Consider the following 16,176-nt stretch of genomic DNA (forward strand, 5'->3'; position numbering starts at 1 on the left):
GCACTGACGTCCTCAGCGCTACGGCCCCACCCACCTCGAACTCCGCCGCCTCGTCCTCCGCCCCCGCACACAACGGAGTCCGACAATGAATTCTGTTCTTTGTCATCCGTTGCACAACGCATCAGTCACATGCATTAAGCAACACATGTGACTGATGCAAAACAACGGAAATGTGAATCTAGCCTAAGAGAAAAAAAAAAAAACAAAAAACAGCACGCTAGTGTAATAACATGCTAAACTAGCTGGGGGATACAACGCCCTTGGGGCTAGTCACCGCGCTCATTAGCATAAGAAAAAAAAAAAAATCTATTCTAGTGTATAAATCTATGCTAGTGTATACAGGGACAGTTAGGCAGGGATTAGAAATATGTACCCAGAACTGCTCGTGGCTCTGGGTGCATATTGGACCTGACAGGTTCCCTTTAAAAACCTACATGAGATCAGCAAGTAACCCTGGAAGTTAAAAATACATGACGCCAATGGGCAAGGTGGGGGATGGAGTGCAAAGCCTGTCTAAAGGACATCACTCTTTTCTATATCTAGCAAAAAAGAAAAGACTAGCAGCACATCCAATAGTGTTAAGAGGTGCGTATCTGTTCATGATGAATAATATGACTAAGAGAAAAAAACAGTTGCACACTATAATATACAACACACACACACGGTGAAATATGTATGGAACACATCAACAATTTTCTATACATACAGTGGGGAAAATAAGCATTTAATACACTGTAGATCTTTTAAAACCCTGAAAGTCCAGTGGCTTCTATGAACGCACCATTTTCTTCCATAAATTTTCTATTGGATTCGGGTCAAAATGATTGGCTGGGCCATTCTAGCAGCTTTATTTTCTTTTTAGAAAGCCAATAAGAGTGTTTTAGTTGTATATTGGGATAATTGTATTGCTGAAATATTCTCCCTGGATTCATGAACATCCTTGTAGACGATGACATTCTTGATAAAAATCTGCTGTCTTGGTACATTTGTCCAATCATCCTTCCTTTAATCATACGAAGTTTGCCAGTGCCTTATGCTGAAAAACAGCCTGACACCAGGATGCTCAATTTTGGTCTTGTTTGACCAGACACTATTCTCCCAGTATTTCCCAGGCTAGTATACATGTTGTTGAGCAGCCGAAGCGCTGCGTCCTAATACACAACATGGGCATGGATTAGGCACAATCTTCATCGATTGTGCTGGGGACGCAGGACGCATGCAGTTACGCTGCGGTGCAGAACGCAACGTAACTGCATGAAAATACGCTACATGGGCACATAGCCTTATACAGATCGGCCTGGGCACTTCTATACAGTATTCTAGAATACTGTATATAAGGGCTTGCTGGAGGTGGCCGCAGTTGATATGGAACAAATCTGTTGACAGGTTCCCTTTAACTGATAAGTTTGCCTTTTAATAATTTTGGCTCAGTGGTCCCATGTCTTAAATTTATGGAATATCCACAGAATGTTAAAAAAGGGAATTTTGTTTACTTACCGTAAATTCCTTTTCTTCTAGCTCCTATTGGGAGACCCAGACAATTGGGTGTATAGCTTCTGCCTCTGGAGGCCACACAAAGTATTACACTTTAAAAAAGTGTAACCCCTCCCCTCTGCCTATACACCCTCCCGTGGACCACGGGCTCCTCAGTTTTGGTGCAAAAGCAGGAAGGAGAAAACTTATAAATTGGTCTAGGTAAATTCAATCCGAAGGATGTTCGGAGAACTGAAGACCATGAACCAAAAGAACAATTCAACATCAACAACATGTGTACACAAAAGAACAACCAGCCCGAAGGGCACAGGGGCGGGTGCTGGGTCTCCCAATAGGAGCTAGAAGAAAAGGAATTTACGGTAAGTAAACAAAATTCCCTTTTTCTTTGTCGCTCCATTGGGAGACCCAGACAATTGGGACGTCCAAGAGCAGTCCCTGGGTGGGTAAAACAATACCTCAATAAAGAGAGCCGAAAACGGCCCCCTCTTACAGGTGGGCAACCGCCGCCTGGAGGACTCGCCTACCTAGACTGGCGTCTGCCGAAGCATAGGTATGCACTTGATAGTGCTTCGTGAAAGTGTGCAGACTAGACCACGTAGCTGCCTGACACCTGCTGAGCCGTCGCCCGGTGCCGCAATGACCAGGACGCACCTACGGCTCTGGTAGAATGGGCTTTCAACCCTGAAGGGAGCGGAAGCCCCGAAGTACGGTAGGCCTCGAGAATCTGTTCCTTGATCCACCGAGCCAAGGTTGACTTTGAGGCCTGAGAGCCCTTACGCTGGCCAGCGACAAGGACAAAGAGCGCGTCTGAACGGCGCAGAGGCGCCGTGCGAGACACGTAGAGTCTGAGTGCTCTCACAAGATCCAAAGAGTGTAAATCCTTTTCACACTGGTGAATTGGATTAGGGCAAAAGGAAGGCAAGGCGATATCCTGATTTAGATGAAAAGAGGATACCACCTTAGGGAGAAATTCCGGGACAGGGCGCAGAACCACCTTATCCTGGTGGAAAACCAGGAAGGGAGCTTTGCATGACAGCGCTGCAAGCTCAGACACTCTCCGAAGTGATGTGACTGTCACCAGGAAGGCCACCTTCTGAGAGAGACGAGAGAGAGAGACCTCCCGCAGCGGCTCAAAGGGCGGCTTTTGAAGAGCCGTCAGAACCCTGTTAAGATCCCAAGGTTCCAACGGACGTTTGTAAGGTGGGACCATGTGGCAAACCCCCTGCAGGAACGTACAGACCTGCGGAAGCCTGGCTAGACGCTTTTGAAAAAACACGGAGAGCGCCGATACTTGGCCCTTGAGAGAGCCTAGGGACAAACCCTTGTCCATTCCAGATTGTAGGAATGAAAGGAATGTGGGTAAGGCAAACTGCCATGGAGGAAGGCAGTTATCAGAGCACCAGGATAAGAAGATTTGCCAAGACCTGTAATAGATCTTGGCGGACGTTGGCTTCCTGGCTTTTCTCATGGAGGCAATAACATCCTGAGACAACCCTGAAGACGCTAGGAGCCAGGACTCAATGGCCACACAGTCAGGTTGAGGGCCACAGAATTCAGATGGAAAAACGGACCTTGTGACAGCAGGTCTGGGCGGTCTGGAAGTGCCCACGGTTGACCCACCGTGAGATGCCACAGATCCGGATACCACGACCGCCTCGGCCAGTCTGGAGCGACGAGAATGTCGCGACGGCAGTCGGACCTGATCTTGCGTAGTACCCTGGGTAGCATCGCCAGAGGGGGAAACACATAAGGCAGTCGAAACTGCGACCAATCCTGTACTAAAGCGTCCGCTGCCAGGGCTCTGTGATCCTGAGACCGTGCCATGAAGGCCGGGACCTTGTTGTTGTGTCGTGACGCCATGAGATCGACGTCCGGCGTTCCCCAGCGGCGACAGATCTCTCGAAACACGTCTGGGTGAAGAGACCATTCCCCCGCGTCCATGCCCTGACGACTGAGAAAATCTGCTTCCCAGTTTTCTACGCCCGGGATGTGAGCTGCGGAGATGGTGGAGCCTGTGACTTCCACCCATTGCAGAATCCGCTGGACTTCCTGGAAGGCTTGACGACTGCGAGTGCCGCCTTGGTGGTTGATGTAGGCGACGGCAGTGGCGTTGTCCGACTGGATTCGGATCTGCCTGCCCTCCAGCCACCGATAGAAAGCCAATAGGGCTAGATATACTGCCCTTATCTCCAGGATATTGATCTGAAGGGACGATTCTATTGGAGTCCAGGTTCCTTGAGCCCTGTGGTGGAGAAAAACCGCTCCCCAACCTGACAGACTCGCGTCCGTGGTGACCACGGCCCAGGTTGGAGGTAGGAAGGATTTTCCCCGAGACAGAGATGTGGGTAGGAGCCACCACTGAAGTGATGTTTTGGTTGCAAGGGAAAGAGAGACATTCTTGTCGAGGGAAGCCGAACTCTTGTCCCATTTGCGAAGACTGTCCCATTGGAGTGGCCGTAGATGGAATTGCGCGAACGGCACTGCTTCCATAGCTGCAACCATCTTCCCCAGGAAGTGCATGAGGCGCCTTAAGGGGTGTGACTGACTCCGAAGAAGTGATTGCACCCCCGCCTGCAGAGAAAGCTGTTTGTCCCGCGGTAGCTTGACTAACGCTGGCTGGGTCTGAAACTCCATCCCGAGGTAAGTCAGTGATTGGGACGGCGTCAACTTGGATTTCGGGAAATTGATGATCCACCCGAACCGCTGGAGAGTCGCCAGAGTGACGGTAAGACTTTGTTGACACGCCACCCGAGAAGGGGCTCTGACTAGGAGATCGTCCAAGTAGGGGATCACCGAGTGGCCCTGAGAGTGCAGGACCGCCACGACTGATGCCATGACTTTGGTGAAAACCCGTGGGGCTGTCGCCAGCCCGAAGGGCAATGCGACGAACTGGAGGTGTTCGTCCCCGATGGCGAAACGCAGGAAACGTTGATGTTCGGGTGCGATCGGCACATGGAGATAAGCATCCTTGATGTCGATCGATGCTAGGAAGTCTCCTTGTGACATCGAGGCGATGACCGAGCGGAGAGATTCCATCCGAAACCGTCTGGTTCTCACATGTCTGTTGAGCAGCTTGAGGTCCAGAACGGGACGGAATGACCAGTCCTTTTTTGGCACCACGAACAAGTTGGAGCAAAATCCGCGACCACGTTCCTGAATGGGAACGGGAATCACAACTCCTTCGCTCTTTAGAGCGTCCACTGCCTGAAGAAGTGCGTCGGCCTGTGCGGGGGGTGGGGAGGTTCTGAAGAAACGAGCCATAGGTCGAGAGCTGAACTCTATCCTGTAACCACGAGACAATGTCTCTCCCCCATCGGTCTTGAACGTGTGGCCACCAGGCGTCTCCAAAGCGGGAGAGCCTGCCACCGACCGAGGATGTGGCTAGGTGAGGCCGAGAGTCATGAGGAGGCCGTCTTGGAGGCAGCGCCTCCTGCGGCCTTTTGGGGGCCGTGCCTTGGACCGCCACGCATAGGAGTTCCTCCGGCCTTTCTCCGGCCGGTTGGATGAAGAGGATTGGGGCTTGGCGGAGGGACGAAAGGACCGAAACCTCGACTGGATTTTTCTCTGCTGAGGTCTCTTAGGTTTGGACTGGGGTAAGGAGGAGTCCTTTCCCGAGGATTCCTTAATAATCTCATCCAACCGTTCGCCAAATAAACGGTCGCCAGAAAAAGGCAAACCAGTTAAGAATCTTTTGGAAGCAGTCTGCTTTCCATTCGCGCAGCCACATGGCCCTGCGGACTGCCACGGAGTTAGCGGATGCTACAGCCATACGGCTAGTGGAGTCCAGGACAGCGTTCATGGCGTAGGACGAAAATGCTGATGCCTGAGAGGTCAAGGATGAAACATGCGGAGCAGAATTCCGCGTGACAGCATTAATCTCAGTCAGACAAGCCGAGATTGCTTGGAGGGCCCAAACGGCCGCAAAGGCCGGGGCGAAAGACGCGCCCGTGGCCTCATAAATAGACTTCACCAAGAGCTCTGTCTGTCAGTGGCATCCTTCAGCGATGAGCCATCGGCAACCGACACAACTGACCTAGCAGCCAATCTAGAGACTGGAGGATCCACCTTGGGGGAGTGTGCCCAGCCCTTAACGACTTCAGGTGAAAAGGGATAACGCGTGTCAGTGTGCCGTTTAGCAAAGCGCTTGTCCGGGACCGCTCTGGGCTTCTGGACAGCGTCCCTGAAGTTAGAGTGATCAAAAAACGTATTGCGCGTACGTTTGGGGAATCTAAATTGGTGTTTCTCCTGCTGAGAAGCAGGCTCCTCTGCAGGAGGAGGTGGGGGTGAAAGATCCAACACCTGGTTGATGGACGAGATAAGATCATTTACCAAGGCGCCCCCCCTCAGGGACATCAAGGTTAAGGGCGAAGTCAGGGTCAGAGCCCTGAGCTCCCACGTCCGCCTCGTCTTCCTGAGAGTCCTCCAGCTGGGATCCAGAGCAGCGTGAGGAGGCCGGGAAAGAGTCCCAGCGAGGCCGCTTAGCCGGCCTGGGGCTGCGATCCGGGCAGGAGTCCTCCGCCTGGGACCTAGGGGCTATCCTGGGAGCGCGCTGCGGCGCGGACCGAGAAGGACCTGGAGGAGACAAACTAACAGAGGCCGGGGCCTGTGAAGGGCCCGGCCTGGACTGCAATGCCTCCAGGAGCTTAGATGACCATTTGTCCATAGACTGCAATGGATTGAGACAGTGACTGGGAGTGTCTCAGCGAAAGACGCCAACGACGGTGACCCTGTCCCTGCAGACTGTTCAGGGGGAGCCGGGGGATCTACATGGGCCGAGGGTCCCACAAGTGCCCGAGGCTCCGGCTGAGCAAGCGTGGCAGGAGTCGAGCATTGCTCACAGTGAGGGTAGGTGGATCCCGCAGGCAACATAGCCCCACAAGAGGTACAGGCCGCGAAAAAAATCTGCGCCTTAGTAGCTTTGCTCCTTGTGGACGACATGCTGTTGTCTCTTAGGAGAGTGACCACTGAGGGTGGCTTACCAACCGCTAACGAGCGGAGTGTGACCTCCAGATTCCCTGTCGTGGATCCCCTGGGTCTGCAGAGCTGTGCCTCTGAGTAGCATCCACCGGCTGAATGCTAAAAATGGCCGCCGGAGCTCTCAGGGGAGGAGTGGAGCCGAGGGCGGCGCCAACAAAGAGCGGGAATCTGGAGTCCCCAAGTGGTCAATGAGGGTGGGGGGAGACATGTAAAGATGCTCCAGCCCTCAGAGCCGACGTCATGTCGGTAAACCCGCCCTTACCCCTGACAGGCAGGCCCGGGGGCGGGAATTTGCTCGACTAGGCCGCGGCGAAGCCGGGGACTAAATTTAAGGCCGTGCCCGACAAGCAGGCACGGTCGGCGCGGAAGTCCGCCGAAAAAAAACAACGGACGGAACTACCGCGGCTTCCGGGGAGAAGGAGCGACCTCCCTCCCTGTACAGTCCCCACATGGGGACACAGAGTACCTCCAAGTTGCAGGGCCCGGTCCCTGGGGGTGAAGAAGCTCCGGTCCGGCAGGTTCCACCAGGGGCTGCGGATGGAGCCCGGTCCCAGCACGTGGACGACCGGTTAGGATCACACTTCTCCCAGAGCCGCATAAGGGATGGTGAAGGAGACGGCATGTGGCTCCAGCCTCCGTACCTGCAATGGGTACCTCAACCTTAACAACACCGCCGACATAGTGGGGTGAGAAGGGAACATGCCGGGGACCCCCTCGGGGTCCGCTTTTCTTCCATCCGTCATAACTATGTATGAGAATGCATGAGTGGATGTGTGCCTCCTTCCACACAAAGCATAAAACTGAGGAGCCCGTGGTCCACGGGAGGGTGTATAGGCAGAGGGGAGGGGTTACACTTTTTTAAAGTGTAATACTTTGTGTGGCGTCCAGAGGCAGAAGCTATACACCCAATTGTCTGGGTCTCCCAATGGAGCGACAAAGAAATGTATAGTATATCCAAGTCCCATCAACTGACCTGTAACTGTCTTGACAACAGCTGCCCATCACACACTGCTGTCAGGGTAGAGATGGTCAGAATTCTTATACAAATGAATTGAAATTGTCTCCATTGAGCATGCAACAGGTTGTGTTCTAGATAGGGGAAGGTGCCATTGGTAGCTCCTACATCAACTTTTCCATTGATGGAATATATTTGTTGTAATTTGTCCGAAAAGGACATTTAAACCTCTTATGAGCAGGAGGTGGACAGATTTAATGTTTCCGGAGTAGAGCTTAAAAAGGGGGGGGGGGGGGGCTATCCAGGAGCAGCACAACCCATCTTGGTACACTAACCACCCCCTTTTTTTTTTTTTTTTTAACTTTTGCTGAGGACAGTTGCAGACATTTTGCATAATCTGTGAAACTGCAAAATATGCGTGAATTTCGACTTTTTGGGGCTTTAACAAAAAAGTGTAAACTGCTTGATATATATTTGGGCCACTATATCAATACTTTACCTGAATGTCAAAGATGATTCTAAAAGGAAAACATTCAAAACATGGTATTTTTGGAAGATGTCCATCACTTGAACCTGCGAAGCAATACGTCCAATAGAAATAGTTAGCATTGTAAACATACAGTATATAGTTGCATCAGCAAAAACTGCCCAATAGCCTTTTCAGAAGTCACAAAAGTAGCTGCTACTTAGAAGCCTCAGCCATAGAAACACAGGCCTATATACATTTCTCAATGCAAGTCATGCATGGTTTCAGACACTGTTCCCAGATCAAGTTGAAGATGAAAATCTGAATTATTCCTAGTTCAGGCACAATTCTTTTTTTTTTTTTTTACTTGATCTCGCCCCCAGCAATGTAATTGATTACACCACAGGTCCTCCACCATCACGTCTCTGCTGAGCTCCGTCCATTAAGGTCACATGATCGTGCCATCCACCAAAAGGTTCTTCACCCCCATTTCTACAATATTAAGCTGTGACAGTGCACCAGCAGGGCAGGTGGCCTGGTGCCTCACAACACCATGCTGCAAGGCTGAATCTTTGATTAACCCCTTCACACCCAGGCAATTTTCCGTTTATTTTTCCGCTCCCCTCCTTCCGAGAGCCGCCATTTTTTTATTTTTCTGTCAATCTTGCCATATGAGGGCTTATGTTTTGGAGAGACGAGTTCTACTTTTAAATGAAACCAAAAGTTTTACCATATAGTGTACTGGAAAACAGCAAAAAAAAAATCCAAGTGCAAAACAAAAGTGATTGTTTTCAGGATATTTTAATCACAGCATTCACTCTATGGTAAAACTGATGTGTCAGTGTGATGATGAGGTCGGAACGAGTTTGTAGATACCATACATGTATAGTTTTAATTTTATCTAAAAGGGGTTAAAAAATTCAGGTTATCCAAAAAAAAAAAAAAAAAACCAAAAAAAAAAACACTTTTTGCGCCATTTTCCATGATCCATAGCGGTCTCATTTTTTGGGATCTATGGCTCAGCAAGGGCTGAGCCATAGAAATACCGTTTTGATAGTCTGTTATCGCAATTTGCGCAAAATTCATAGAGACAAAAAAAAACAAAACAAAAAAAAACCCTAAAAATGTAATTTTATCGTTTGAATTTTTTTGCTGCTACGCAGTTTACTGATTTAATATTTTGATACATCGGGCATTTCTGAACACAGAAATACCAAATGTGTATATTTTTTTAACCCTTTAGTTTTCAATGGGGAGAATGGGGGGGGCGATTTGAACTTTTAGGTTTTTTTAAACTTTTTTTTTTTACTTTTATTTTACTAGGGGTTCTTTAGGGAACTATAACGATCAGCAGTTTGATCACTCATTCTTTCTTGTAGTTCAGAGCAGCATTGCTCTGATCTGCAGAAAAGCAGCTTTCCCCTCTCACACCCAGCGCTCCGCTGGCTATAAGAGGAACTGACTCATGATAGCTACAGAAGTCATCACATGATCGTGTGCTACCATCAGATCCACGTGATCACATCACCGGACTTCTGATGGAGCTGGGTAAGTGAATGCTTACTGTGGCCCGCTGTTACATCGTGCTGTAACATTTTCACAGCGCGCTGTAATGGGGTTAACAGGCACAAGTTGGTAGCGAATCCACTAGTGCTTGATAGACGCGCATGTCAGCTGTTCAAATCAGATTAACCTGACACTATCCATGACGTACCCAGGAAGTCATGTGTCGTGAAGAGGTTAAAAGATATTTCAGCAACCAAGGAGCCATGAAAACACCACTGAGGCTTAGGGCTTGCTGCAAGTTTTGGTTGCCTTGCAGTTGAAGTACATCCATTGCAAGTGAACATAACTAAAAAGAAACAGTAAATCAAACAAGGCAGTGAATCACATTAGAAAATAGCAGATGCACTGGATAATAATACCAATGGTTGAATAATCATACCTCTTTAACACAGGGCGCTATATTACCCACATGAACATAGTAATGGCTAGGCTTTTTTGATAAATCCTCTGCAGAATGGATTTCTAAAATACAAATAAAACAAAGCATTATAAACAGGATAATAAACTAAAGATGGCCCCCCTTTGAGTATACTGCTATTTTAGATCAAGCAGGATCAGCCTTTGTTTTCGGACTATTGAGTTCTCATAGCTATACATTACTTTTTAGGTAAGAGAAATAAAGAACAAAAAACACAGCAATTGTACAAGTTATTTTTTGGAAGTGTGTTTTCATTTTTTTCTGGATTGACCGCGCAACATAAAATACATATTAACTCCAGTTTAAAAGATACCGTGAGATTACGTTTGCCTAGCATATGGATGGGGGGTGCTTGCTACCTTTTCCATTAAGTCAGACAATTTTTACTTTCCAATTAAGGTTGCTTTGACACATTCACACATCCGGTTTTTGCTAAGCGGCACAATACGGCGCTTTGTAGAAAAAACGCAACCTTTTATTTTTTTGCCGCCGGTTGCATTTTTTTCGCATAGACTTGCATTAGCGCCGTACTGTGCCGCATGGCCTTGCGCTGCGTCTGTTTTATTGCCGGATGCGGCGTATTTAGCACATGCGGCGGCCGGATAAAACGTTGCCTGGCACGTTTTTTTGTGCGGCGAAAAACCCGCATTGCGCCGGATCTGGCGTGATTTACAATGCAAGCCTATGGATGCGGCGTCCTGCGATAAAAAAAAGCATCGGACCCGTTTTTTTTCGCCGCATCCGTTGCACAGGTTTTTGAGCCGGATTGAGCCGCACTGCAAAAACCGGGGAGACACACACCCTCTCTGGTGAAAGTTAAAGGGAACCTGTCATCAGAAATTTAGCTTGAAACCTCAAAGATCCCCCCTCTGCAGCTCCTGGGCTGCATTCTAGCAATGTTCCTGTTCTTTATGTGCCCCCTTTCTTACCAAAATAAAGACTTTATAAAGTGGTACCTTTTTGTATTCAAATCTTGATAATGGTACACGGGGGCGGGCTCTCTGGTGGCAGTTATTCTGCCTCCCTGTCTCTTTAGGCCGTCCCCCATCGCTCCATTCCATACTTCAGGACGCCGCCCACTGCACCCGAGGTGCCGCGCACGCGAGGACCGCTGGTCTTGTGTGTTGCAGGCACGAGACTATGGGCGGCGCTGTGATTGCATTGCAAGTGCCCACCCATCATATCGTGCCCGCCCTTTTCCCTCTGCCTCCAGCGTTCTGCGCAGAACGTTCCAACGTCGGGTCATCTGGCCAGCGCTTGGGCAGAACGCTGGAGGCTGAGGGGAGAGCGTGGCCACGAGATGATGGGCGGGCACTTGCGATGCAATCACAGCGCCGCCCATAACCTCGTGCCTGCGCACACGTCACCAGCGGTGCTCGCGTGCGCGGCACCTCGGGTGCAGTGGGCGCCGTCCTGAAGTATGGAATGGAGCGTTGGGGGACGGCCTAAAGCGTCAGGAGGCAGAATAACGGACACCAGAGAGCCCGCCCCCGTGCACCATTATCAAGATTTGAATACAAAAAGGTACCACTTTATAAAGTCTTTATTTTGGTCAGAAAGGGGGCACAAACAACAGGAACATTGCTAGAATGCAGCCCAGGAGCTGCAGAGGGGGAAACTTTTAGGTTTCAAGCTAAATTTCTGATGACAGGTTCCCTTTAACCCCTTCCCGACCCTTGACGCACCATATGAGTCATGAAAGTTTGTGCCTTCCCAACTGAAATGTAACCAGCGCAGCAGGTACGTAACGACTTGTAGTTGAGCCCAGGGGTGGTGGCTCTCTCACACCCCCCCCCCCCCCCTTCGTGGCTACAATCGCTCTGATTGGCTGCTGAAAGTGTCATTTTCACTTTCAATCAGAACGATTGTAATATTTCACCAATAAATCTTGGTGAAATACTACAATCCAGCCATGGCTGATGATGCAATATAATCAGCCATTGGCTGGAGTAGGGAAACCTCTGTGTAATCCCCCCCCCCCCGATCTGATTGGAGCTAGCGTCCATGTGACGCTATCCCTCCAATCAGATATGGAGGGGCGGTGTGACCGGTGGGTGCCCTCCCCCTTCAGGCCTCATCCTGACAGTGGATGGCGATGCTGAATATGAGGGTCCCCTCCTGCCACCGCAATGTGCTGCCTCCGATCCCCATCTGCCGCCACCGATCCCTATCAGTTAAGTTTCTCTCCCTACTGTGCAGACTTCCCCCTCCCTACTGTGCAGTCTTCCGCCCCCCCCCCCCGCCTTCTGTGCCGTCTTCCGCTTCTCCCCCTCCCTTCTGTGCAGTCTTCCGCCCCCCCCCCCGCCTTCTGTGCCGTCATCCGCTCCCCCCCCTTCTGTGCCGTATTCCGCTCCCCCTCCCTTCTGTGACGTCTTCCGCCCCCTCCCGCCTTCTGTGCAGTCATCCGCTCCCCCCCCCCTTCTGTGCCGTCTTCCGCTCCCCCCCCTTCTGTGCAGTCTTCTGCTCCCCCCCCCTTCTGTGCCGTCTTCCGCTCCCCCCTGTCGTCCGATCCCACCCCGACCTCCGCTCTCCCCAACCCACACCGACCTCCGCTGCCTTCCCCGACCTCCGCTCCCCCTGTGATCTCTCACCGCCGGTGCCCTGCTTCCGACACCCGGCTGGTGTGAGTGACTGACTGCTGCTGCCAAACAATAGAGTAAACCTGGCTCAACTATATAGTTGGGTGCTCTGGAGAAAATAAGTCCAGCAAAACACTAAAAAGCTCCGGCACACCACAAAGAAATGAGAAAAAGACCTTCGATGGTGCTAAACGTTTTATTGAAACGCAAAATAGTCTGTCCCCAACGTTTCAGTCCTGAAAGGACCTTTTTCAAGGACTATCTCAGACTAGATATCAGAACAAATGGTCAAGTCACACCAAGTGGAACTGTATAATGTAGTCTTAGATAGGAAAAGACTATACATATAGTCTAGATGTCAAAACAAATTGTCACGTCGTACCAAAAGGAGCTGTGTAATGACATCTTTAGGCAGGAAAAGACTATACATATAGTCTGCATGTGTATGGCAGAATGTCCAAGGTGTGAGCAACACTGTGTGGCCATATAGTATATCATGTCCATCAGGGTAATATGGTCTGTAGACATGAGGCAAAATACAGAATTATACCAGTGCTGCTTGGTGTCACAGTATAGAGCATTCACCAAAGGAACACATGTCTGATGTAGTAAATGGAAATGGAACCCTCTGACCCGGTATCACATCATGATTCAAGGCAGGTTAATGCAATGTATAATATTCCCTAGGGGGTTTCTTCTAGTGAAGTGGTCATCGAGCCAGTGAGGGGCAATGGACGATACCTGCGTCAGTGAATGGGGAGAGTATCCTGGCTGGCGTGTGCCTCCTGCTGCTGCCAGTGATCAATTCCCCGCCCTGGTGATCACTGGGCAGCAGGAGGGGGTGATCACTGGGCCCCCTACGATTGCGCTCCCCTCCCCCCGAGCCCCTGCGATTGCTCCCCCCCTGTGCTCTGGTGATAACACCCCTCTGATTATGCCTCACTGCGATTATGCGTCCCTGTGATTGCGCCCCCCTGCGCCCTGGTGATAACGCCCCTGTGATTATGCGTCACTGCGATTATGCGTCCCTGAAATCTTGTCAAAGGGTGAAGCGGAGGAGCTGGGAGCTAAAGTGCAGAGGTTGTTAGGATATGGAAGAGGAGAGCCAGTCTGGTGGTGGTGAGCGGCGGTCGCGAGGTAAATACGCGCACGGCCACTAGTCAGACCCTGCACGGGGTAGTAACGGTTAGCGGGGGAGAACGGTCACTTGGTCAGAGAGTACGGTGCTCCTGGTGACTAAGCACGTACGGGGTACAGGTCCCTATGGCAGACACCAGTTTAACTATGTGCTAAACCTGCCGGTGAGGGGAACTACAAGTACCTCACGAACCTCACAGAGTCTGAGCCTCAGTAGCAACGCAGGGACCCATAAGGGGACAGAGCCTGAAGCAATCTCACATGGTCCACGCTGCCAGCAAACGGGCCAAACACAGGGGAGAAAAGGCAGTAGCGACTCCCTGGATAGACCCCCAAGGTACTTCACGTCAGGGGGTTATCCGAACACAGAGTGCTAGGAAGGCAAGCTAACAGGTTACCCTCAGACTGGCCCGAAGGAACCCTGGTCTTACCTGGTTAATCACAGCAATGCCCGGGTCAGCTCACAACAACAAGAGTGAGTAAAAACCAGTTGAAAGACTTTTGGACTCAGCCTGTGTTATTCAAGGACCCGCTATCCTACTCACCCAAGCCCCTGGCGCCTGCCTCACTCACAGGAGGCTACATCATCTGGCTGCAGACCCCATCAGCCCCAGACGCTCGTAAAACCTGCAGCAGCGGTCATTCACATCCCTGACCGCAAGCCGTGAGTGGCGTCACGACATATAAAATAAAAACTGACATTACCTGTTTGCCATATCGAACAAGCCCTGTGGCGTCCCTGAACAGGATCATCACACCTGGGGCGCCACAATTGTGCCTCGGTGATTGCGCCCCTGCGATTGTGCTCCCCTGCACCCCAGTGATTGTGCGCCCTTGCGATTGCGCCCCCCTGCGCCTCAGTGAGTACACCCCTGTGCCCTGGTGGTTACACCCCGGTAATTACGCCCCCTGCATCTCCTCAGCCCTCTCCTGTAGTAAAAAGTTTCACCAAACACTAGCACATACACACGCACACTATAATAAAGTTTAGGGGGGGGTTTGCACACACAAATGCCCTGCTTGTCCCTTCGCAGCCGATAGTGAGGGAGAGGGCCCCACTTATAATTATTCCTCCCACTCTTTCTCCTCCAGCAACATAGACTCACCACCACAGACTTTGCAGGACAAGATTTCGTCCGGGTCGGAGGCCGAGGAAGAAGAGCCGGAGGCAATGGAGGAAGACCCACAGTCAAGTGTAACCCCCAACCTACTACTAGTTACGCCCAACCTAGCAGTAGTGCCCCTGTCTGGACCCCCGTCCCTGAAAATTTTGCTCCACGGATTCCTGATTTCATTCCCCAATCAGGAATCCAGTTTGAGACTGCCAACCTCAGGGAAATAGACTTTTTCAAAGAGTCAATTGTCAGCCTTAGGGTGGAGGAAACTAACCTGTATGCCTAGGAATTTTTGGCCTAAAACCCCAATTCATCATATTCTACTTGGAGTCCCATTGACTCAGCAGAAATTATGAAATATTGTGGACAGGTCCTTCACCTGGGGATTGTAAAGAAAACAGAAATTCGCCAATACTGGAGTACTGATATTTTATAGCAAACTGCAATATTTGGCATGGTCATGACCCACAAACTGTTTCAGGCCGTTCATAAGTTTCTCCATTTTAGGGACAATGCAGACAGCCTGATAGACTGTTCAAAATTCGTAGGTTCAGTAAGCGCCGTATGACTTTTGGAGCTAATTTTCCATTCAAAAAGTCAATTGGCGCTCCTTGCCTTCCGAGCCCTGCTGTGCGCCCATACATTTGATTTCCATCAGATATAAGGCATCTGCATGTAGGGAGGACGTGGTGCGGGAGAGCGCCTGCCGGGATCCGACAAAAATCTTGACTACCCATCCCTGCTAACGGGCATAACTGACCTGGAAGGCTGCAATATCCCCTTGGGCATCTGGAGAGCGAGGGATCCCTGCACCATGCTGATTCGTGCCGGCAAGAAAGACAAAGACGCAAAAGGAGGGTGTCCCTGCAGCAGCCAAGATGGCCCGGACAATAACCACGCCATCTTGTAGTGGAGCAGCGGAAGTCGCGAGCAGGCTGGTGGAGCGATATGCCAGGGTGGCTCCTGCTATAGATTTGCCCTCTGGTGCAACGTCTGATGTAGACGCCGACCACACCATGGAGCCGGGAGATCGTGCATCCAGTGAGGGGGCAGTGAGTAATCTGGGCCCTGCGTACTCAGCAGCACAGCAACTGCAGATGCCGGGGCCTGTGATAGAGGGTGGAGGAGGGGGCGATGTGGAGCAGCCAGAGTCTGTCCCCGCTGAGCCCACACAGAAATCTTGACAGCAATTAATACTTGCAATACCACGCTGACCACCCTAAGTAATCAAATGGGAACGGTCACTCGGGATATAGCCTTTATTAAACATGAGCTGCAGGCGGTGACTGCCAGAGTGGGGGAGCTGGAAGAACGTGTGGGTGCAGCGGAGGATAAATCGCCACCAATGATACAGGAGCTGGGAAAAGTCACGCAAAATATCACAACACTGCTGAACAAGGTGGACGACTCAAAGAACCGCTCCCGTAGAAGTAATCTGCGCCTGGTGGGGGTCCCGAGAGGATGTAAGG

At 50.7% G+C, this 16,176-nt stretch overlaps 1 protein-coding gene across 2 annotated transcripts in view; it reads right to left on the minus strand.

Annotated features, from left to right (window-relative positions):
• Window positions 1-16,176, minus strand: part of LOC142259432 (uncharacterized) — a 47,567-nt gene that overhangs the window by 15,230 nt on the left and 16,161 nt on the right. For both annotated transcript variants that reach the window (XM_075331844.1, XM_075331843.1), the window contains exons 5-6: window positions 9,838-9,920; window positions 7,926-7,999 (exon numbers count right to left, since the gene is read on the minus strand). In XM_075331844.1, the coding sequence (XP_075187959.1) occupies window positions 7,926-7,999; window positions 9,838-9,920 (157 nt within the window). The remainder of the gene's footprint in view (window positions 1-7,925; window positions 8,000-9,837; window positions 9,921-16,176) is intronic.

This window comes from Anomaloglossus baeobatrachus (assembly GCF_048569485.1).
Source record: "Anomaloglossus baeobatrachus isolate aAnoBae1 chromosome 7 unlocalized genomic scaffold, aAnoBae1.hap1 SUPER_7_unloc_4, whole genome shotgun sequence".
NCBI lineage: Eukaryota > Metazoa > Chordata > Amphibia > Anura > Aromobatidae > Anomaloglossus > Anomaloglossus baeobatrachus.